At 35.0% G+C, this 23,961-nt stretch overlaps 1 protein-coding gene across 5 annotated transcripts in view; it reads right to left on the bottom strand.

Moving 5' to 3' along the window:
* Nucleotides 1-3,261: 3,261 nt before the first annotated feature.
* The window catches only part of LOC129489412 (sodium channel protein type 3 subunit alpha-like), a 114,836-nt gene continuing 94,136 nt past the window's right edge, over nt 3,262-23,961 (bottom strand). For all 5 annotated transcript variants that reach the window (XM_063609440.1, XM_063609441.1, XM_063609442.1 and 2 more), the window contains 7 exons: nt 16,703-16,825; nt 13,013-13,285; nt 12,213-12,266; nt 11,258-11,395; nt 10,126-10,230; nt 8,005-8,275; nt 3,262-7,095 (listed from right to left, as the gene is read on the bottom strand). In XM_063609440.1, the coding sequence (XP_063465510.1) occupies nt 5,900-7,095; nt 8,005-8,275; nt 10,126-10,230; nt 11,258-11,395; nt 12,213-12,266; nt 13,013-13,285; nt 16,703-16,825 (2,160 nt within the window). In that variant the 3' untranslated portion in view covers nt 3,262-5,899. The remainder of the gene's footprint in view (nt 7,096-8,004; nt 8,276-10,125; nt 10,231-11,257; nt 11,396-12,212; nt 12,267-13,012; nt 13,286-16,702; nt 16,826-23,961) is intronic.

The raw sequence follows: 23,961 nt of genomic DNA, 5'->3' as shown, positions 1-23,961 counted from the left end.
TTTTGTGTAGCTCTTTGTCTTTATGGCTTGACTTCTCCCCTGGGCAGAACTCTGACACTGCCACAACAGTACTGGGGACATGATCTTGCTTTTCCCACAGTGACACTCCCTCTTTAAGTGTAGGCACTAGATGGTGGGTGGCAGCCCTGGGGTAGACTTGCAAGACGTTGCTGGTGTGAAAACTCTGTCCTGTGAGTGTCTTGTGGTGGGGTGATTGGAGCCCCAGGATTGTTCATCTACCATGCTTCCGGTAGCAGTTTTACCCTACAAATAGGGGATAGATAGGGCATGGGACAACCAGTCCTCTTGGCCTTGCCTATGTGGTAACTCTTGTAATATGTGGCTGGCAGAGGAGGAGGTGATGGAGGGAAGTGAAGGTTATCTTGTTTCTCCTGAGGCTGGATGCTAGGGTCAGAAGGAGTCCCTCACTCTTAGAGTACCCAGGATAAAGGTTCTGTAAGTTAGAACTGAGGGTGGGGTGGAGGGGAGTGAGTTGTGGCTTAAATGCCATAGACTCTCACTCTTCTTACTGATATTCAGTTGATTTTCTTGAAGGAATGTTTCTTCATTTGCTGTATACCCTTAGGAAAATTTCCAGAGAACTTAAATAATTGCTCTAATTTTTACCTCTTAAATTGTTGTTTTGCTGGTAAGAGTGTCCTCTGAGTTTCTAACTCTGCTATTCTAGAAGACCTATCTAGTTTATATTTTTCATGTATTGCTGGGTTTGGTTTTCTTATATTGCATTAAATTTTTTTTTTCAATTTGTGTTAAGAGTAAAATTGTCAGTAATTTTTCTTTCTATTATTTCTTGCCTAGGTTTGGTATCAATGTTTATTCTAGCTTCTAGGATGGGTTTGGAAATGTTTCTACCCTTTCTAATTTTTGGAGGAATTTGTATGTGATTATCTTTTCCTTGCCTACAAAACCATATGTGTTTTGTCTCTCTTTGTATTGGGGCATGATTTTAACCATTGATCACAGTTTTCAAAGATTATAAATTTTTAAAAAAATTTTAGTTGTGATTTTTCCTCCAGTATTGGTGTGCTATTTTTATTAGAATGTATTCATTTTGTTTATGTCACACAGCTTTTGAAGTGTAAGTTTATAGCATTCTACCTATAGTTTTCTCCCTTTTTCCTTCCTCCTATTGTTAACACTTTTTAATTAATCTTGCCAGAGGTTTAAAACATATTAGTTTTTTTCTAAGAACCAACATTTGTCCCTATTTATTCTATTATTTTTTATATTTCATTGACTACCTATCTGTCTATATCTCTATCTATCTATCTATCTATCTATCTATCTATCTATCTATCCTCTTCCTCATCATCTCACTGCTTCTTGTTTCTTAGGGATTATTTCCTTGTTTTTAAATTATTCCTCAGCTCACTGAATTTTTGCAATATTTATTTTTTATTAAAATAATTTTTACTATAAATTTACCTTTAAGTATTATGTTACTTTCATGTAACAATTTTTCTTTTTTTGTTATTTTTTTTTTTTATTTTGAGACAGTCTTGCTCTGTCACTCAGGCTAGAGTGCAGTGGCTCAATCTCAAAGAAGAAGAAAAGAAGAATTAAGAATTATCAATTATTTTCTCTGCAACAGAATTAAATGTTACAGATGTTATTATAAGAGAATGATATGCATATTTTATCCTTTTGTAATACAAACTTAGCTCTAGAGAATATAAAATTTAAGCCCAGTATGTTGAAGTGTTGTGGTAAATGTAATTAATGACAAAGAACTTACTACACTCGTGGTTTGAGGCAATTTTACAAATGACTAGTATTTCTTGATTTTAGTATCTTCTATTACATATCAGCTATTGTCTTTAAGAAATCTGTAACATCACAGAGAAGAAATAATAGCCGTAATTTCAATTATTTAAAGCATCCTTCAACTTTATGGTATAAAACATTTTGGGGGTAAGGACAGTTTTCTTTTTTTTAAATGAGGCTAAAGTCAAAGCCAAATGTTTTGTTTCTGTTTAATGTTATCTTAGCAATGTTTCTAAAAGTCTATTGACAATATACATTTTTTTCTCATTAAGTATTGCCCATATAGAAGAAATTACTCACTTTGAATAGGCAAAAGTGAGTGATCACTGTGATTTTGAACATAGCATTTTAGAATTAAAGGCATACCAAAGATAATACTCTAAATTCAACATCCCTATTAAAGATGGAAAAGTCTGAGGGCTAGAATTTGATTTGCCTACATTACACAGCTAATTTGATGCCAAAATTGAAACTAAAAGCCAAATGTAAGGACTATTGGTCCAGTTCTTTTTACCTTTTCCATTTCTGCAAAAATGATCAACTGACTTTCTGTATGATTATTAAGTTGTTTGAAATACACAAAAATGGTTGTCTTGTTATTTTACCATATACTAGTTTTTTGAAAATTATTAAGCTATATAAATTTATATAGCCATTATCTTTTGGCTACAATATTTGAAAACCAGAACACCCATTTTTCTCTTCATACAAATGTTTTCTCTTTATTAGAAAGCAACCATTTAGTATCACTTATGAGTGAATTCAAGTTTTCAAGTTTTATTTCATAGTATTGTCATTTCTATGGCCAACTTGATTGAGTCTACCTTTTTTTTTTTTTTTTTTGAGACAGAGTCTCACTCTGTCACCCAGGCTGGAGTGCAGTGGTGTGATCTCAGCTCACTGCAACCACTGCCTCCTGGGTTCAAGCAATTCTCCTGCCTCAGCCTCCTGAGTATCTGGGATTACAGGCATGCACCACCACACCCAGCTAATTTTTTTTGTATTTTTAGTAGAGATGGGGTTTCACTATGTAGGCCAGGCTGGTCTTGAACTCCCAACCTTGTGATCCGTCCGTCTTGGCCTCCCAAAGTGCTGGGATTACAGGTGTGAGCCACCGCGCCCAGCCAATTCTACCTGCATTTTCAAGATAGAATCCTATCATGAAGTCTCATTATGGAAGTAGTTATTTCAAAAATATGTCACATTATGTTAGCAGCTCTATATTATGGACAGTATTTTCAGAATATCCTTTAGCTAGGTAGGTATATTTTTAAAAGTATTCTCCCTTTTCAACTAAAGTCTCTTCTGATGATTCTGGAAGATGGTCATTTAGGTATAGTGCATACCAACTAATAGATTGCTTATAGATCACCTGGATAATGATTATAAAGGTTTTGCAAAGCAATATTTGGTGTCTCTGTGGTGTCAGTGAGATGTGTAAATTGACTTGAGCAGAAAGAAGCCAATGAATTCAAATTAGCCACCTTATATAATTTATTATGGGAGAATTATGAAATACATATTTAGATCCAAATTGTCTTTAAAAATATGCATTACAACTGGAGTTTTCCACTGAGAATAAAAGTTTTGTTTTGACCTCACATAAATCCAAGGGTTCTTGAAAAAAACGTTAATATAAATTCTCAATAACTATATCATTAATACCTTATGTATACATAGGAGTTTATATAATGCATTTAAGTAACCAAGAATGTAACATTTATTAGCCACCAAGTAATTAGGAGATAGCATCAATTATATTGAGAGAAGATGAGTTTAGATGCTTATAGCCAAGGGAGTTAATTGAAATTGAAAGCTATTGTAGGTGGTTACTACTATTATTATCAAACCTGAAAGTTGGAACATGTGAACTTGATCCTTTGCACACATAAAAGTTCACAAAGCTGCTTTTAATTTGCCTTTGTTCTGTAGTACTGCTTGGTGAATCATGCACTAGTTTGTTGTAAAATTCATGTAAACTTTTATGTATACAAATGTCAGATCAAGCACAGGTTTCATTAATTATATATATTTTAAACTGCCAACAGCAAAAAACAAAAACAAAAAAACCCAGAGGCCAATAAGTGAAATGCAATAAAAAATGAAATTTATTCTTTTGGCTCAATAATGACATAGCTCACCATTCTTTTTAGCAATAGCAATTCCCTGCATGCAGTTCTTCAATACACTACAGTAAATAGTTTTGTAAAAGGAATTAACATTAAACTTTTGGTCTGTGCAAAAAACAAAAATTTATATCATGTTAGGTAATTGCACAACTTTGCCACTTTGTTCATGGCTAAAAAGAACAAAGTCCATGTTATATCTGTAATAGCTTTAGTGCAGCAGGAATTAAAAAAATAAGACTAGTCTGCATACGTAAATACTACAAAAGTTGAATAAAAAAAAACTTCCATGAATAAAAGGTTATATTGAGGCAACCATAGTTGGTAGAAAATGATCTAAGTTTGAGTGTTTGACCAATGTATCTCCTATTGGAATGGTAGAAAATATATTATAACAAAGAAATCCATAAAACCCATTATCTAACTTTTATTTTAGGAAATTATCCATTGAAAAATCTTACGGATTCAAAAGTTTGGAATTGTGATTAAAAATAAAAAGCAAAAGCATAAAGTAAAATAAATTGTGATGTCATCAACCTGAAAATAATTTTCTTATGTACAAAATGCTGACAAATAAAATTGATTATATTTTTACATTATTTATATTTAAACAAGTTTTAGACATATTTTTAGCAAAATATGAAGAATAGGTTTTGTCAGTAGGCAGTATCCAGTGTGTTTCCTTGAAATCTAGAGAGATACCATATGATACTCATGTTGAATTAAAAGTGCAAAAGTAAAGGTGTTTGTAAATAGCTTCAAATTATTCTGCTTGACATAATGGACAGAGCAGGTTGAATTCATTCTATCACCAATATGTGACATTCTTTAACCAAGACTTGTGAAGAATGGACTGAGTAAAATAGAGCAGCTAGGCAATATTAACATGCATTAGTGATAGCCTTTAAACTATGTTTAATGAATGGTACAGGATACATCCCTGTTGGAAGCTCGCAAAAGACACATACACTGTGGTACATATTTGATTTAATAGAAGTTGTTTATCAGGCTATGTATATATATTTGCCCAAACATGCACCACAGGATAAAATAACTATTTACATAACATAGGGTATTTAATTGACATAGACTATCAGCTTTGCTGAGAGCAGAAGATGGCAAAGCAATACTGCAGCAGAAAGTGGAACAACTATTCTAAAGCAATACTTTAGATATATTTTTCTAGAATGGATTTATTAGATTACCTTTTTGGAAAGCATTTGACCAAAATTAAATATAGAGCTCTGAAACTTAGAATAAAATTTGCACTTGCTGAAACAGAATACTTTGCATAAAAATAATCCTTTAAATATTAGAGGAGACTTTACAGGCACATAACTGTTCAGATAGAAACAAACATAACAGCCTAAAATACTTTCAAAATTAAAGCCATCTAGAAAATGGAAGTAACTGAAACTGTAGCCATTACAATTCTTTTTCTGGTTTTGAGCAAAAATTTTATCTCTCTGGCAAAACACCTTTGTATGATCACTTGAGAGACTTGTAGAGTAGGACCACAGGGTTCTTGTATACTGTTTCTTCAACGTAAACCTCATTTACAAAAATAGTGACATAGTATTATGAATAAACTATGAATTGGGGACCATGGAAATGCACTAGAACAAATTTTGTAAAAATATGGCAGATATGGAAGTTAAAAATAGAATGGATGCAAGGACTGTACTAAAGGTGTTTGGTGTAGTTACAATGATCACTTTGCACAACTATCCCTGTAGTCTAGGTAGCCATTGGGTTTCTCCTCAGCAGTGTCAGCTGGTAATAAAAACAGCAACCTCTTGTCAATGTTGATACCCTGTCTCACAGAGTTGCAGTGACAGAGAGGTCACTGTCTTGTATAGGCACTGACTATGAGTATTTGTTAAAACAGTCAGTTTGGCATGGACCTCCTCTTGAAGTCCAGTTGACACATATACTTTACTTTCACAGGCTGTAAACAATTGATCACAAAGATAATTCTTTGTTTCTTTTTACTTTTGATTTTCTCTGACCTCTTTTCCTTTGCTTTCTTTTTCTGGTTTGTCTTTCTCAAACTTTTCTTTGTCTGGTTTTGTTACACTATCATAAGAAGGAGGAGAGGTGGTAGAGGAACTCCCATCTGTTTTTTCTGGAGTGGAGTTCCCATTTAATTTGTCAATAATCATGTCTTGTTTTATAGGTAAGTCAATCCTCCCTTTAATTGCCTCTTTGTTATAGTTACTTGATATATTTTTTAACCTTTGCTTTAAAAGATAACATCTGAAATTACGCTGAATGATAGCGGCAGACACCTCCTCTTGTTTACGTTTCAAAGTGGTTGTAATAGGCTCATAAGAGACTTTGGAGGGGTTTGATGCCATAAACCGGTCTTCCATCTGTATTCGAAGGGCATCCATCTCTCCACTCTCACCCAAAACACGCTTTGTAAAGGCAAATAAAATATCAAGGCAGTGGATCCGGTCACCACTGACCATGGGCAGATCCATGGCAATAAGCTGGACTTTGTTGGGTTTTGCTATGAGAAGAGGAGGATCCAGGGCAGCTGCAAAATCAGAGAGTTTAGAGAACTCTATAAACTGGGTCGCATCGGGATCAAACTTTTCCCAAACCTCATAGAACATCTCAAAGTCATCCTCACTCAGGGGCTCTGCACTTTCTTCAGTAGCAACACTGAAGTTCTCCAGGATGACCGCGATGTACATGTTCACCACAACCAGGAAGGATATGATGATGTAACTGACAAAAAAGAAAATCCCAACAGATGGGTTCCCACAGTCTCCCTTAACTGAGCTGCCAGGGTGAATTGTGTCAGGGTCACAGTCGGGTGGTGCACTATTAAGAATAGGTGCTAGCAATCCATCCCAGCCAGCAGAGGTTGTAATTTGGAACAAGCAGATCATGCTGTTGCCAAAGGTCTCAAAGTTGAACATGTCATCAATTCCAGCTTCCTTTTTAACATAGGCAAAGTTGGACATCCCAAAGATGGCATAGATGAACATGACCAGGAAGAGCAGGAGGCCGATGTTAAACAACGCAGGAAGGGACATCATCAAAGCAAAGAGCAGCGTTCGGATCCCCTTTGCTCCTTTGATCAGACGTAGGATTCGGCCAATCCTGGCAAGACGGATCACTCGGAACAGGGTAGGGGACACAAAATACTTTTCTATCATCTCAGCCAGAAACATACCTATGGAAAACATAGAACACAGCTAAACAGAGAATATCTTTCACTTACATCATGGCTTTATCTTTTTTAAGGTCTATGAACAGAACAAACTTGTTATGAGTATGAGCCTTTACTAAATATTTGGATCCACTCCCTGACATTAGCAATTACAGATTACAGAGTTTTATTCAGTGATTCTGTAATGTCATAAACCAATATGAATTTTTGCAAAATCCAAATAATCTCCAATGGTAGCATGGCAATTTAAGAGTATATAGACCCAATTTATATGAATAGTTATCCCTACACATGAATTGTGGCAATTACAAACAAAAATATTTCTGAAATCTCTGAATATATTGTTTTCTATTTTTTAATGATACTCTTCAGTTAGAGAAAAATGGGCCATATTTGATATGAGGTTAAAGTTGAAGTTTCTAAATTTGGGGATCTATAATTTCCCATCTCTCTTTTTCTGCTACTAAATCTCAACTCTTCTTTGAAGACCCACTTAGGATGCATCACCTTTATCTCTGGAAGCCTGTGTTAACTCATTCCAGCAGAGATGGCTACTTCCTCTTCAGTGCTTCTTACAGTACCAACTTTATTGCATTATAATGATTTGTTTTTTAAGCCATCTGCCTCTTTTAGCCTATGACCTTTGTTTAAGATTAGGAGAGTACCTGATAATGTTTATTTCCTGTCTTCTTTCACCTCTTTCCCAAACCTGGTGTTCCTAATATGGTTTCGAACTAGTTAGCTTTGTGAATAAACCCAGGTTTCAGAGTTTTTATTCAAATATGTTAGTGTTGAACTTTAGATCTATATGCATTATTATTCTCAGATCTAATTTCCATGTTAATCAGCTAGAAGGTCCTGGGGCAACCGTTTCTCTGTAACTGTACCTCTTGGTAATTAAGCTGTTCTTACCTACAATGGAGAGAATCACCACCACAAAATCAAAGATGTTCCAGCCTATAGTGAAGTAGTAGTGTCTGAGGGAGACAAGCTTCAGCACAAATTCTCCAGTGAACAGAACAATGAACACTAGGTTGATCCGGGACAAAACTAGGGTCATGTATTTGCCCTGGTCATCGGTTTCCACCATCATGGTGACCATGTTGAGGCAGATGAGGATCATGATGCTGATATCAAAGACTTGTCTGGTTACAAAATCAAAGACCATTCCTTGGAATTTGTTCTAGAAAGTGAGAGAAGAGAAATAAGGTTACTATATATATTTCATAAAGAGTAATGCAGTAAAATTGTAGATAAAGCCCTTCCACATACAACGATGGATGTGCACCCTCCTCATATTACTCCAAACAATTTTGTGTGCTTTTTTTCTCTTCATGTTAAAAAAAATGGAAAAAAAAGTTATATAGCTAAACAAAGCATATTTGGTTTATATAGGTCCTATGGAAAGACAAAGCTGGATGAGAGATAAATTAAGGCCGGGCGTGGCAGCTCATGCCTGTAATTCCAGCACTTTGGGAGGCTGAGATTGGAGGCTCTCTTGAGGCCAAGAGTTCCAGACCAGCCTGGGCAACATAGCGAGACCTCATTTCTATTAAAAAAAAAATTAGCCTGGCATGGTGGCACAGGCTTGCAGTCCCAGCTACAAGGGAGGCTGAGGTGGATCACATGACCCCAGGTGTTTGAACCTGCAGTGAGCTATGGTCTTGCCACTGTACTCCAGCCTGAGTGACAGAGTGAGACCCTGTCTCTTAAAAAACAAAACAAAAACAAACACATAAATTTGTGACAACTGGCTGATAATATGTATAGTCTTTGCTTGATTTGAATAAGTATGATAATTTTTATAAAAAATAGTGACAACTAATAACAAAGATTTACAAAGTAGGTTAATATCGGCAGACATTTAGATAGAGAATACACCAATTCATTTATCAATATTTTAGAAATTTTGGTTTATACCTTATTTCTCTCCCCTGAAATACATCAGTCATATTTCTATTGAATTCTACTTCTCTAGCTCTGTGAATCTATGTATGGGTTTGTTAATTTATCTGTATTTCTTTCCATCTGTCCTTCTTTACCTATGCCCTGTGCTTTAACAAAAATGCATGACTTTAAACACTTTTTTCTTTGTCTTATTAACAATCATCTCAGGAACAACATGCTTTCAAAGATTCTTATATTAATATGGCTAGTAAATACAGTTTTATTAAAGAAATATAGTATTAATCTTTTAGAGTAAAAACTTAAAACTTCATGGCTTACCAAAAATCAAAGGTCATGAACTGACCATGTTTTAATTTTTAAAGAACTCTAGTAAAGTCAGTTCAATCCTTTCCCCTCTTACCCTGCTCCCTCACATTCCAGCTCCAACTACTCTTATAAATATGGTAAAGTCAAGTCACTTGGAGAATTTATGAGGCCTTGTCAAGTCCCAGTTCTGGCAATTACAAGATTTGTGGCTTGGAGTATGATTCGTATGTTCTTTGAGCCTCAGTTTCCTTACTCCTTACCTATTTCAGAAAATAGCTGAGTTGGAGTCCAGCTCTGTGAACATAATCTATCATTATTACATCATTCCATTATCATGAGGCTCTACAGAGTATGCATTCTGAATATGCCTTATTCTATTTTGGTGTATTTGTTGCAGCAAACAATTTTGATGACATCTTTTCCCTTTCTAAACAGGTTTGGAATATTTTCTAGTCCTAAGAATGGAGGGAACAGAGAGTATAGAGGGAGGCCGTGGAGAGTGGGATGGGAAGGCTAGAGGAGGAGGAACCAGGTGTGCTGTTGGTAGCAGGAAAGTGAACCTTGCTTTGGAAGCATTTATTGGGAACCCTGAGCTAGAAGTTTTCAACTCACAAATTCTAAAGAACATTACCTCCTTTTTTTGGAATGTGGTAACTCCTAATGAGTCCAGAAGTTGTGAATTATGATACAAAATATAAACTTTATAATTAGGGCTCAATATTGATGATATCACCTAATATGTTCTGCTCCAGAGCATTGCTCAATTTGACCATATGGACACATGGCTTTGGAACATTAAAGGAGACAAGTAATTCTTACTGCTGGGCGAGGTATGGGTTTCTGAGGTTTCTTGGATCCAAGTTTCTTCATTGCATTGTAATATTTTTTCTGTTCCTCTGTCATAAAGATGTCTTGACCTCCAAAGTAAAGACATAGTATAAAATTGGTTACAATTCTAATATGTGTTACAATAGTACTTTTACAAAAAATATTTGTCTTTCCTTTAATCTTTTCTAATTTTTAAGTGGATATTATCCTGCTACATATACGTTTATCCTGCTTTTCCCATTTATGTGAAATTATGAATATCTTAATATTATGCAAAATCCTTACATACATAAAACTCTGATCACTACAGGATCCTAATTTGATTATCCTATATTTAAAAGTAGGCACAAGGGTCTCAAATATATTTTTGCAAAACAGAAAACATTTTCTTAGTCCATTTCACTGCTGATAATTTTACTTCTTCATTCAACAGTTTTTGAATACTTCCTGTGTGCTAGACAATGTGCCAGGTGTCAGAATTACATAAATATATGATACAGTATTCTGCTTCTAAATGGAGCAGGAAACTGAAAACATAGGCGGACAGTGTATGTGATATGACAAAAAAATTAAATGTACTGCAGAGGCAGCAATGAATTCAGAGACTCAGAGACAAGCTGTTACATAGCTTACTTACCCTTAAGCTAGGCCTTAAAAGATGATTACGGATTTTCTAGGAACATACCAGGATAAAAAAAAAAAAATCACAAAAAGCCTCTCTTGTTCAGAAAAGGGCAGAAAACTCATATAGATGTATGGGTGGTGACTATGTAGTAGGGAAATACACATGTATAGAATGAAGTGTAGGAAAAAACGAAGATGGAAAACTGGGTGGAGGTAATTCCTGAAAGGCTCTGTAAGCCAAGCTAAAGCACTGGAGACCCATTGGATGGGTCTGAAGGAGTGGACACATTTTTGGGTCGGAAAGCTATCCAATAGATAAACTTTGAGAGGAGCCACTGACTAGAGGCTGGAATCCCTGCAGCTTAAATAACCACATGGGCAACTGAAAATAATATAAACATGATTTAAGTCTGTCATGACTACAAGTATCTTGGTTATTTGGTTGCATTAACAGACAGAACCTCAGAATGAAGAAAGGTAAAAGCTGAAGAATACTTATCTTCTTTTTCTGCTGGTTGAAGTTATCTATGATGACACCAATGAATAGATTCAGAGTGAAGAATGACCCAAAGATGATAAAGATGACAAAGTATAAATACATGTACAGATTTTCTTCATATACAGGCTGAAGTTTAACCTAAATGATATTGAAAATATTAAATAATATTAAAAATACTATAAATACTTACACTAAATCAGTAATTTATTGAGTGCTGTTACTTAATACAGTGCTACTTTTGCCTTACCCTGAGATATTGTTCTGCAAAAACAATTTTTTAAAACTAGTATGATCTAGTAAAATGAAGGTTTGCAAGTTTTATGATTGTTCTTGGTTCTGTTTTCCCATTGTGCCTTACCTTTAACATATTCTTTAACATAAATATGGTGATATAAGCACGAAAACATTTTGAGCCTATTATTAGTCATAATTTTTTGCAATATTTTCAGTTTGGTTTTGGAAATGCTGAATTTTGGAAATACGGCTTTAAGAGCAGAACATCAACTTCTAAGAGGAAAATTCAGCACAGATATGTTCTGTGGAGTTATTTTTATTTTTATTTTCTAAATTGAGTGTCCCTGAAACTTGCCTGCTTTTCTGTATCATGATATTCTTGGAAGCTACTTCACAGAGTCTGGTTTATCATACCCTCCAGGGATAGGGTGAGACAAGTTACTTCCCCATTGAACAACTTTCCCACTCAGAATAGTCTCATTTACTGGACCAATCTAATATCTTAGGATCCGTGCAGCTAGATATCCTTTCATGTTAGCTACGTATTGTATATTAGGCACACATTAATCAAGCATCATCTATATTGAAGCAGACTGTTCATTTTTTATATGCAATATTAAATGTTCTAATATAGAATTTTGGATGTTTTAGTGTTTAAATTACCACCAATATTCACCATAAGAAATCTAGAACCTATAAATAATATTTGAGTGATACTTACATCTCGTGAATCAACAGCTGCATACATAATATCCATCCAGCCTTTAAATGTGGCCTGTAAATAACATATATTTGAATTGTTCATAAAAATTTCACCTAACAATGACATTTAACCAGATGAAAATCTGACAGTATTATAACAAATAACTTTTTGTACAATATCGTGAAATTTCATATGAAGAGATTCAAATAAAATTGAAATAGAAAAACATTTGTATTTAAAGTCTGGAACTTGTTTCCTTTTTTTTCTTGAAAGTATTCTTTTTCTTCCTACACTAAAATTTAGTGAAAGACTTTATTCATGAAACTGCCATCTCAGTCCCAATTCCCTTATATATCAAAGGGTAAGCTCTATGATTTGCATTTTCACACATAGTAGAATCATATTTCTTAGACATTGTTATAATATTAGACATTGTTATAATAAATTATCTGGCTAATAATTTATACATTTAATTCATCACTACAAATATCCATTGTTATTTTAGTACCTAAAGTTGCTCCTTTGGCAATAATTGATACAGAAAACTGAAAATGATACCAGTACCCAAAAATATAACAAAAAAGGAAGCAGAAATATGAAATCACATTAAAACATACTAAAAGCTTAACACTAAGGAAAATATATTATAAAATAACTGTAACATCTTTTTTATGATAATTCAAGCTGATATTATAGGTGTTATCATTAACTTTTTTTATACTGTCAAATATTAGTCATTCAAACGAAGAACATCAGGGAAATAATCTTGCTTGAAACATCTTGAAAACTTTTTCAAAACTCGTACAGTAGCCACTTACCACTTGAAGCAGTGCGAGATAGCCAGCGCCAACATTATCAAAATTTACTTTCACGTTTTTCCACCGAGCTTGCTTGCCAAGAGCCTGACAGTCACTCAAATTGTTGACATCACTAACGTCAAACATGTTACCCGTTGTCGTGTTAACACAGTGGTAGAACTTGCCAGCAAACAAATTCACACCCATGATGCTAAAGATCAGCCAGAAGATGAGACAGACCAACAGCACATTCATGATAGAGGGAATTGCTCCAACAAGAGCATTCACAACCACCTAGAAGGGAAAGCGAGGGGAACGTAGCTTACAAACCTTTAGAATGGAAACCATTCCTTCAATGTATTTGTTTAGTACTAATATGTGCTTGAAAAGAGTTAAATAAAAATCTAGGTGGACAAGTTGTTTCTTCTAATATTTTCTAGCACATATTTGAGGGAAAACAAACAATGACACAACTAAAGAGCTAAGGTTTTAAGGAAAGCAAAATATGCTACAGTAAGAAAAGAAATCATCAAAAACCTGGTATAGTAAGATGGAGTCAGAAAATGTTTGTATGCTGGGGAAAAAAGAATAGAAAGATGCATTAAATGCCAACAGAAAAAATAATCATCTTTCAGTAATACATTTTAATTTTCAAGAGTGTTAACGAATGAGTGATAATTTGAAAAAACAAGTAAACAAACCCTTTACAAATAAACAAAGTATTAAAAATGCCTTAAATCTATATTCTCAGATCAAGTTAAATTTGACTATGAAGAACAGGATTAGGAATTTACTGGGTCCCTTTTTTCCCCTGTTAGTAAATCTCAATAAAAAGGTATAGAAGTTAGGGGAAAAGGTGGAATTTATATCTGGACAAAACAGTACTGGATATGTTCCCATTATTATTACTTCACAATCTCTTAAATGTTCACTTTGGAGCACATCCTACTTCATCAACCCAGGCAGACCTATTTCATGAAAGGAAAATTCATTTGCTTCTCATTAAATTCAGAAGATATTAAGATGTATTTCGAAATCTTTATGAAAGTTGACAGTAATTTTTCTTATCTAATCTAGTTCATATTAGACTATTCTGTTAATCATTTATGTTAAATAAAAGTATTGTTTTATTTTAAAATACTGCAAACATTATTTTAGAAATCAATACCAAGGAATCTTAAATTGACATCAAAACCAGAAATCCAAAATTGTAAACATTTCCTATGCTACTTGAATTTTGTTTCTTTTGGAAGTTAAGCCATATGCATTATACTTGCCAGGGAGAGAATGCATTCATTGGGTTCTTAGTTTCTGTTTCTGGTGGGGGCCAGTAAAATCCCTTCCTCATCCCTCTTTTCCGCTTATCACTAGAGATAGAAACTAAAAACCATGGCTTCAGGCTGTTAATAGCCTAAAACAATACAGAACAACAACAATAACAAAATAAGGCGGGTTGGACAAGTTTGGTACACACCACCACAGGTTCTCCTGTTTTCAAGTAAATGCATAATACATTATCATAATTTGCAGCTGTAATATTAATTCTGCTATATGACTGAATTAAAAATTCTAAACTTTGAATATTTTTCAGATTAGAGAAAATTTATAAGTTTTAAATTTTGCTCAATTGCTATCTCCCCTCATAAATGAACTGTTAATAGGAAACCATGGAACCAAATGAGAGCTTAAGTGTTATGAGTAATGGTAAAAGTCTGGTTTGAAAAGAACTTGAAATTGTATAGTAATTTTTATGAATTTTATCTTGTCTAACTTTCTGTAGCAGTAGCAAGGAAATGAAATTACAATGTATAAACCAAATATTTCTTTGATTACAATGATTCTGGAGAGTCCGGAGAGTGGCTTAATTCTCCCTGATGGGTGAACTTTGAAGTCAAGGTTGAAATATTTTTATTGCCCCAAACAAACCATCTCCTAACATACTAACATAAAAGCCCTATGACCTAGAATAAATTAAATATCCACATGCACTCACAAGCCAGATTAAACAAAACTGGCCTTTGTGCTGAATTCTACTGAGGGGCATGGCAAATGGGTGGTATCTATAATAAGTGTGATTTTATGTTTAGATGCATAATATACATATTAATTAAGAGAGCTGGGGAGGAAAATACAAGTGCTATAGAAAAAGTGAACCGTATTCAGAATGCTCAATTAGAAAAAGGATCTATAAAATAAACTCTGGGCCAGGCACGGTGGCTCATGCCTGTAATCCCAGCACTTTGAGAGGCCGAGGTGGGCGGATCATGAGGTCAGGAGATCAAGGCCATCCTGGCTAACACGGTGAAACCCCGTCTCTACTAAAAATACAAAAAATTAGCCGGGTGTGCTGGCGGGCGCCTGTAGTCCCAGCTACTCGGGAGGCTGAGGCCGGAGAATGGCGTGAACCCAGGAAGCGGAGCTTGCAGTGAGCTGAGATCGTGCCACTGCACTCCAGCCTGGGAGACAGAGAGAGACTTCATCAAAAAAAACAAACAAACAAACAAACAAAAAACTCTGGGGGTTGCCTGAAATGCTTAATTACCTGAACCCTTCACTTCGGATGTTTTTACTTATTTATTCATTTATTTTTTATTTTTTTATTATTATACTTTAGGTTTTGGGGTACATGTGCACAATGTGCAGGTTTGTTACATATGTATCCATGTGCCATGTTGGTTTGCTGCACCCATTAACTCGTCATTTAGCATTAGGTATATCTCCTAATGCTGTCCCTCCCCCCTCCCCCCACCCCACAACAGTCCCTGGAGTGTGATGTTCCCCTTCCTGTGTCCATGAGTTCTCATTGTTCAATTCCCACCTATGAGTGAGAACATGCGGTGTTTGGTTTTTTGTCCCTGCAATAGTTTACTGAGAATGATGTTTTCCAGTTTCATCCATGTCCCTACAAAGGACATGAACTCATCATTTTTTATGGCTGCATAGTATTCCATGGTGTATATGTGCCACATTTTCTTAATCCAGTCTATCATTGTTGGACATTTGGGTTGGTTCCAACTCCTTGTTATTGTGAATAGTGCCGCAATAAACATACGTGTGCATGTGTCTTTATAGCAGCATGATTTATAGTCCTTTGGGTATATACCCAGTAATGGGATGGCTGGGTCAAATGGTATTTCTAGTTCTAGATCCCTGAGGAATCGCCACACAGGGATCTAGAACTAGAAATACTATTTGACCCACTTCGGATGTTATTTAGCAATTTGTTAGAGGCTAAAATTCAATGTTGTTTCCTTATGCAATAATTTTTATTACTGATATTAATTCAAGAAGCAAAGCACACAAAACCCATTTTACCTTTCATTCATTACCAGTAATTTTGAAGGAATCAAACTATTGAGAGAAAGAAACTCCCCACCACGGATGAATGTCAGTAGTCAGTAGTCATTTCAAGGGGTGTAAGCAATGAAAAGAAATAACTGGCAGTGCAAGGTTTTTGAGTGTTGTAAAAACATATTTGAACTGTGACAAGAAGACCTGGATGCTAGTCTCAGTTCTGTCCTCCCAAAATTCTGAGAGCCTGTTTAAATAAACTCCAGTTTCAGAAGGCTAGGCTTTGTGATCGCTAAGATTTGTGCTCTAATTCTGTAATTCTATGAAATAAATATCAGAAGAGTATGGCACGTTTCTCTATCTAAATCATTACCTACGTGTAATTTTGACATGAATAATTAGAGTGTCTATTCTTCTTACCCTCATGCCTTCAAACCGGGATAAGGCTCTTAGAGGTCTTAAAGCTCTTAATGTCCGTAATGATTTGATGGCACCGAGTTCTGAGTAGCCAAGAGCATTGGCTACCAGGCTAACCAAAGAAACCTACAAAAGGAAAAAAAAATTAATTAGTTCACCAAGAAAAAAACTGTTGACTGAAGGTATAGGGTGTGATATCTATTTAGTGCAGACTAAATACTAATTTGGACATAACTTAGCAACTTTCATCTTCCACATAGTGGGATCATCTTATATTGCCAGTCTCATCTCATACTATTGCTTTTTTTTTAACCAATGAAACCAGAATACTTGCCCATATTTATAAACACATGTCCATACCTCCAGTTAGATATTTTATACCATGGACTCCTTTTCAACTTGTGCATATACCACTGATAATTCAGGATTGAGTTCAATGCCAGATCCTCCATGGGTATGTGCTTAATATTATTGATTAGAAATAATGTTTCTCTCTTGAATTTATGTAATATCTTGGTTATGCATTCTGGAAGCATTCACCATGTAATAGCATTAACTGATTAGATATCTTATCTCCCTTTCCAGATTGTATACGTTTTTTATCAGCTGGGATGAAACATTGTTCTCTTAATATGTCTAACGCTGTCTGGTCAGATATACTTTAGCCAAAATATGTTGGATAAATAATTATTCCCGGGAAAATTTTTATCCAAACTACTGGACTTAAGATTTAGGATATAGTCCTCATCATTCAGAGCGATGGTACAGCTTCCTGATACAGGCTGAGCATCCCTAATCTAAAAATCTGAAATCTAAAACACTTTGAATGCTAACATGACACTCAAAAGAAATGCCCATTGGAGCATTTTGGATTTTGGATTTTTGGATTAGAGATGCTCAACTGACATAGAACGAATATTCCAAAATCCAAAACTCTTCTGGTTTTTGATAAGACTCAACCTGTATTTATACTAAATTTTACTTAAATATATGAAAGATTAAAGAAGACATGTCCTTTTTTGGGGGAGGAACTTTATTTGCTTTAATTTTCTTTCAATATAATAACATGTCTTCATGTATAAATCCAAAGATATAGCTACCATTACCATCACCTCTTTATGTTTGAGGAAGTTAGAGCGCCACCCCCACTCACAACAACAAAAGGATGCACAGCTAATAAGAGGTAGAATTGGCGATTTGAACCCAAATGATCTGACTTCAAAAGCATATCTTAACCTTTTGCATCCATTAAAAATGTTTGTTCTTCATCTGAATCAGAGCACAGAAAATGATTTGAATGACCATCTTCTCAGTTCTTTCAAAGATGGTACATAACTAGTGCTTTCCTTAATTCATAAGAGAGAAATTAATTCATTATATCCACAATGGCGTAAGGGCATTAGGGCTTAATTTCTCATGAAAAATGGCTGTTGAAAATGGATTTAAGTGGATCCCCCCAACAATCTTGTGAAATGTGATGAAATCAATAATGTGCCCAAGAACACAGGATATAAAGAGTGATTCCAAAATCAGAACCTAGGCTTTAAAATCCTATGAAGCCACTGTCCTCTCATTGTTTAATTTAGCATACATTTCAAGAATCGAACAGAATAATACATGACTTGACTGCTAAACTTGATTAGTGGCAGGATAATTGATTGAGCTATTCATTTCTGTCTTAGGTTTGCTGTTATAGAAGACTGGAAAGATTGGAAAGGTTATTAGAGAACACACAGGCTTCTGTGTTCTATGCTCCTTTTCCTCAGGAGGAATTAACAGCTTCTTTATGTTTCTAGAGTTACTATCTGAAGATTTTTCTCAACCTCCCAACAAAGTCCTTTATTTGAGACGTGGGATTTTAAAGGGACATGGCTGCAAATTTCTCAAGACCTTGAAGTGAGGAAGCTCATGCTTTGAAAAGAAAAGTAAAACTGGGTGTGATGGCCTATGCCTGTAAATCCCAGTGCTTTGGGAGGCTGAAGTGGGAGGATCACTTAAGGCCATGGGTTCAAGACCAGCCTGCGCAACATAGTGAGACCTTATCTCAACCAAAAATGTAAAAAACGATTATCCCAGGATGGTGGCTCGCACTTGTAGCCCTAGCTATTTGGGAGGCTTAGGCAGGAGGACTGTTTAAGCCCAGGAGTTCGAGGTTACAGTGGCTAAGATCACACCATTGCACTCCAGCCTGGGCTATATAGTGAGAGCCTCTTTTCTCTTAAAAAAAAAAATAGTAAGGTAATATCCAGAACAGTGGGTTCTGGAAAGATAGGAAGTCATGGGTTCAAAGGTTGAAAGGCACCACCTGCTGCATCTAACCACCCTACATGGCATGGAATTTTGTGTTGTTCAAGAAGCTGGGCTTAATGAAGCTACACTTATTTTAATGGACCTCATAGCCCAGAGATCATAGTGCCAGAGTTGCAGCCATAATATGTGAGGATCAGAGGAAATTAGCACCACATTTCTAGGCTACATATGTCCTAGAGTTTCTAGAAGTTCCCAAGGGGAGATCATAAAAAACTACCTGACATTGGATTTTCTGACAAACCTGTGCTGGGATCTGTTTCATATTTGACTTATATAAGAAAATAAAGGGAATTTAAAATATTTTTAGAACTCTGAGAATACTCACTGCAGATTGGTTTAATCAAATAACTTAAAATGATTTTTCCATGCAAATCACTCTGATAAGATTATCACAATCTGATCAATCATATACATAAATTTTTTTTTCTGGTTTGCATGACTTAAGCTGCAATGTCATTTTGTATAAGGCAAAACCTTATTTTAGTGGTTCAACTGATGTGAAAAAATATGCTTTAAAAGCTATTTTGAAGTAAGATCTTTCAAATCTCTATTATAAGTGGAGATAGCTCCTTGCAAGAATTTTAAATATCTGCAACATACATAAAGTTTGAAAATAATGACTGCATTGGTAGGGTGCTTTACAATTCACAGTGATCTCTTTCACTCATTATCTTTGTGTCTCAGAATAGTGAAATGACCAATCCAAGGAAAGACGGCCACAGATAAACATATAACTAGAATTTAGGTCTTCTGTTTTTATGTCTAGTGTGTTTTTCACCTTAGCAAATTTGTCCCCAACCTTTCAATACATAGTGTTTTAATATTATCTCTTTTGTGCTGAACACAAAAGGCACTCTTGCCAATGTATGCAAAGTACGAGGTACTCATTTGCAAAAACTAAATTTTTAATATGAATTTACATGACCCTAGGTACCATATCACACTACACAGTAAATAAATGGAAATGTCTGTGATAGAGGTGTCAGAGGTTGGTTCAGTTGTCATCTGCACCTTTCCACATTCTTATGGCAGCTGAGACTGAGAAAGAAAAGAATAATGCAGGATGGAGTTGATGGTTCCAAAGAAGAGTCTGGAAATCCTATGATTGGTTCAGGAACCAAGTAATAGGAATTTATTTCCCTTGAAAATGGCTAAAGACAATGTTTAAAGTTCAACACGAACAAATAAAAGATAAAAACTCTGTATCACCTCCATACATTCTGATGATATATTTCAATCTAAAAGTTTGTATAATTTTTGATGATAAGATCCATAAGCATTCTCATTAAAATCAGAATAAAACAATATGCCCATCAACAATATTATTATTTAACACTTTCTGGAAAAAGAAGAGTTATAAGAATTAGAGAAGTCAGAGAAATCATTATTTGCAGATATATTGTTGTTAATCTTAAAAAATCCCATAAGAGAATCAAGTGAAAAACTATTCTAAACAATACTCTAATTATTTTAGATGGTTGACAATACATTTTTCATCTTAAGTTTTAAAAAAGTTTGTGTAGGAGTCTTTTTGAACTACAAAAACTTTAAAAATATAATTCAGAAAAAGTAAAAGTATAATAATAATTTAAAATTTTGTAAAGAAGAAAAGCAGAGGACAAATTTCACCAAATATTAATTATAAATCTACAGTAATTAAAGCTGTTATATTAGCAGACAAAGAATAAATGAAATAAAATAAAGGTCAAATTAGCATGTGGATACTGAGATTTAGCACGTGGATAAGGAGAGAATTTTAAATGAGAGGAGAAATAGAACAACTGATTATTCATTAAATGAGAAACCAGATGGAAACAAATAATACTAGAGCCTTACCTCACACCTTACACCAAATTAAATTCCAGGTTGGTCAAAAATTAAAACATAAAATATAAACTAATGGACAAAGAAACAAACAAAAGTCTCAAAGTAAAAAACTGAAAAAAAAAAAAAACAGAACATTTTTAATAGTCTTGAAATGGGTCTTCATAAACATGAGAAAACCAAGAGGAAAAAAAAGTCTGATAAATTTGACTAAGTCAATATGAAAAATTTATACATAACAAAATTTCATGAGACAAAAGCCCAAATTAGAAAACTATTCATACCACATGTGACAAAATACTAAATTTCCTCAATACAAAAAGAGTTCCTACAACTCACCCAGTAAAAGCTCATTAATCAAATAGTAAAACACATAGATTCTTTCTAAACTTTTACTGTATCTGTTTCAACAACATATTTATTTATACCTCCTATTGAAGTTCAACTAGAAGAAAAGCAAGGGAATACAGACAAAGATAATAGGAGAAGAGACAACAAGAAGAGTTTTAAAACATTCTGGACTGTGGAAAGCACAGGAATAATTACTTTCTCATCAGAGAAAGAGCAGCAGAAACCCAAGTGCCTGCAGAAGCAACTCAAATTGTTTCAACAAATGCCAGAAGGCTCGGACCTGGAGGCACTTAGTTGCTCAAAAACAGAGGGGCAATTGATGGAGTTGAAAACAACTGATTAAAATTTTGTATACAGGAAAGCTAGACACTCTTGAGTCCCTTCACCCAACGCTCTCCAACCCTTCAAGAGAGCAGAATAAAATACAACTTCACAACTTCTGGAGTAAAATCTGTACTTGCTACAGACATCAGAACATTTAAACAGTTATCTACATTGTTGTTGGGTTTCCTTACAACACCACAGATGTCTCTTCCAGTATATCCTGAAGTTGAGTTTTTCCCATTAATAGTACTGAGGGGCTTAAATAGCACATGGATTAGCTCAGTATTTCTTAGGACAAGGGCACCCGGAATTTCAGATTGCTAGCTGTACACCTTCCTGCTTCCACCACAGAGGAGCCCTATTTCCTATCTGCTGAGTAGTTCCTAGAAAAGGGCTCAGGTAGTGGTGAGGGGCAGGTACAAAGCTGCCATGGGAATGGTAGCAGAGGGCTCTAGTGAAGACGGGAGGTTGGGGATACTGGTGACAGAGGGATTTGGCCAGCTGGGGTGGGTAAGGTGTACAGCAGGAATAGAGTGCAGGCTTCCAGAGGCTGTGGGAAGTGCAGTTCCTATGCAATCTTAGTCAGAAATGGGAGTCCAGGCTGGGGGTGGTGGCTCACGCATGTAATCCTAGCACTTTGGGAGACTGAAGCAGGAGGGTTGCTTGAGCCTAGGAGTTTGAGGTTACAGCGAGCTATGATTGCACCACTGCACTCCATCCTGGGTGACAGAGAGAGACTTTGTCTCCTAAAGAAAAAAAAGGATAATTTATTTTTATGTAAAGGGAGTTTGTAAATTTGTAATTCAAGGGCCGCCTCTTTGCTTTCTCTTCTACTTTTATCTTTATGGTTTATTTATTGGTCTTTAACTTTATACATGATTAGAAAATTCACCATGCTCACATGCTATATAAAAGCAAATACCTTGGTCATTGTGGTATTGTTTATAATAGCAGGAAGCAGACGATCTAAGCGTTCATCCCTGGGGAAAGGATGAGTAAAATCTGGTGCACTCATCATTGGTGACTACAATATGGTACAGAGAAGCCATGAGTTTCACAGGAATTTCACTTAAACTTTCCAAACACTATGTGCAGTAGGGGAGGGGTCTTTAAAATGAAGACTTTGAATCAGGTGATCTCTCTAAGTTTATTTCTTTGTCTGGAATTCTTCATTTGGCAATTTCAAGATGATTAAATCAAAATAACACTATATGTTCTTTATGTTGAAAAAGAACAAATCAAAGTATCTTTGTTAATAGATGCATCATCTTCAAGCACACTCCTGGAAAAAATTTTCAAGTGCAATTTTGATTCATTGTGAGCATAATTACTTCTGTTTATGAAGTGTGTAATTATGACTGTATCTTCAGGAGTAATTATTTCTTTTTGGAAAGATATGAATTGTTTTTGACATTTTACATAATGAATGTACGTTATATGTTACTTAACTAGATAACTATTCTGTGCCTCAATTTTCCCAACTACACACTAGGAAAGCAACAGTAGATGCTGCATAAGTTGTTGTGAAGATTAAACAAATTAAACATTGAAGATAAAGGACAATTTATAGCTCAATTAAGGTTGGTTGTTATTAGTATTACAAATGATAATGCTTGTTTGCCTTTACTGTCACTATTTAGAATCCTGGCTAATGAACTGCATCCCACGGGGAGGCCTTTAAGAAGAGAAAGGGTGACGTAGGTCTTCCTAAAACATATATTTGCAGAGGTCATGACTGGAGGCAGGAGCATTTAGTAAGCTATTGCTTGGTCCAGTTGATTGCAGTGGTGTTGATGTACTGAAGAGGAGCGGCGAGACTGTCCACTCATTTATTAGTCAATAAAATGGAGAGGAACTTGCTGATTGATTGGTTGTGAGGGGTGAAAGGCAGAAAGGCTGAAGATGACATCTGGCCTGGATTTATACAAACATTACCATCAGACTAAGTAGGGAATTTGGAAGAAATGCATGACTTAGAGGGGAAACGTGATGAACGTGTGCAGATAGCAGGTGTATTAACATGTATTATCTAGGAAGCAGTTAGAATTATGGGTTGGAGTTTAACAAAAGACCAGAATTAGAGATTAAAAGTCTCTATTAAAAGCCATACTCTTTCCAAGAATGGGCTATAGAAATTTATAGCTACATTAGTTGGGTTATCTTTTTAAACCTGGCCTGTGAGAAATTTTTCTTATTAATTAATTAATAGTGCTAAAGGAGAAATAAATTCTTCCAAGACATGGACAAAATGAATCATTTCTATCAGAAGACTTTTATAGAAAAAGTCAAATCACATACTAGACTGTTTACATGGAAATATATCTAGAGAGAGAGATCAGAAATTGATATGAAATGACAATAATTTATAATTGTTTAGTTTCTTTACTCCAAAGCTCTTTTAATTTATTCTAATTCTCTCCACAAGAGTGCTAGATAAAATTCAAGGCAGGTGT

This window comes from Symphalangus syndactylus, chromosome 9, assembly GCF_028878055.3.
Source record: "Symphalangus syndactylus isolate Jambi chromosome 9, NHGRI_mSymSyn1-v2.1_pri, whole genome shotgun sequence".
Taxonomy (NCBI): domain Eukaryota; kingdom Metazoa; phylum Chordata; class Mammalia; order Primates; family Hylobatidae; genus Symphalangus; species Symphalangus syndactylus.
This window is presented reverse-complemented; position numbering and strand designations above follow the sequence as displayed.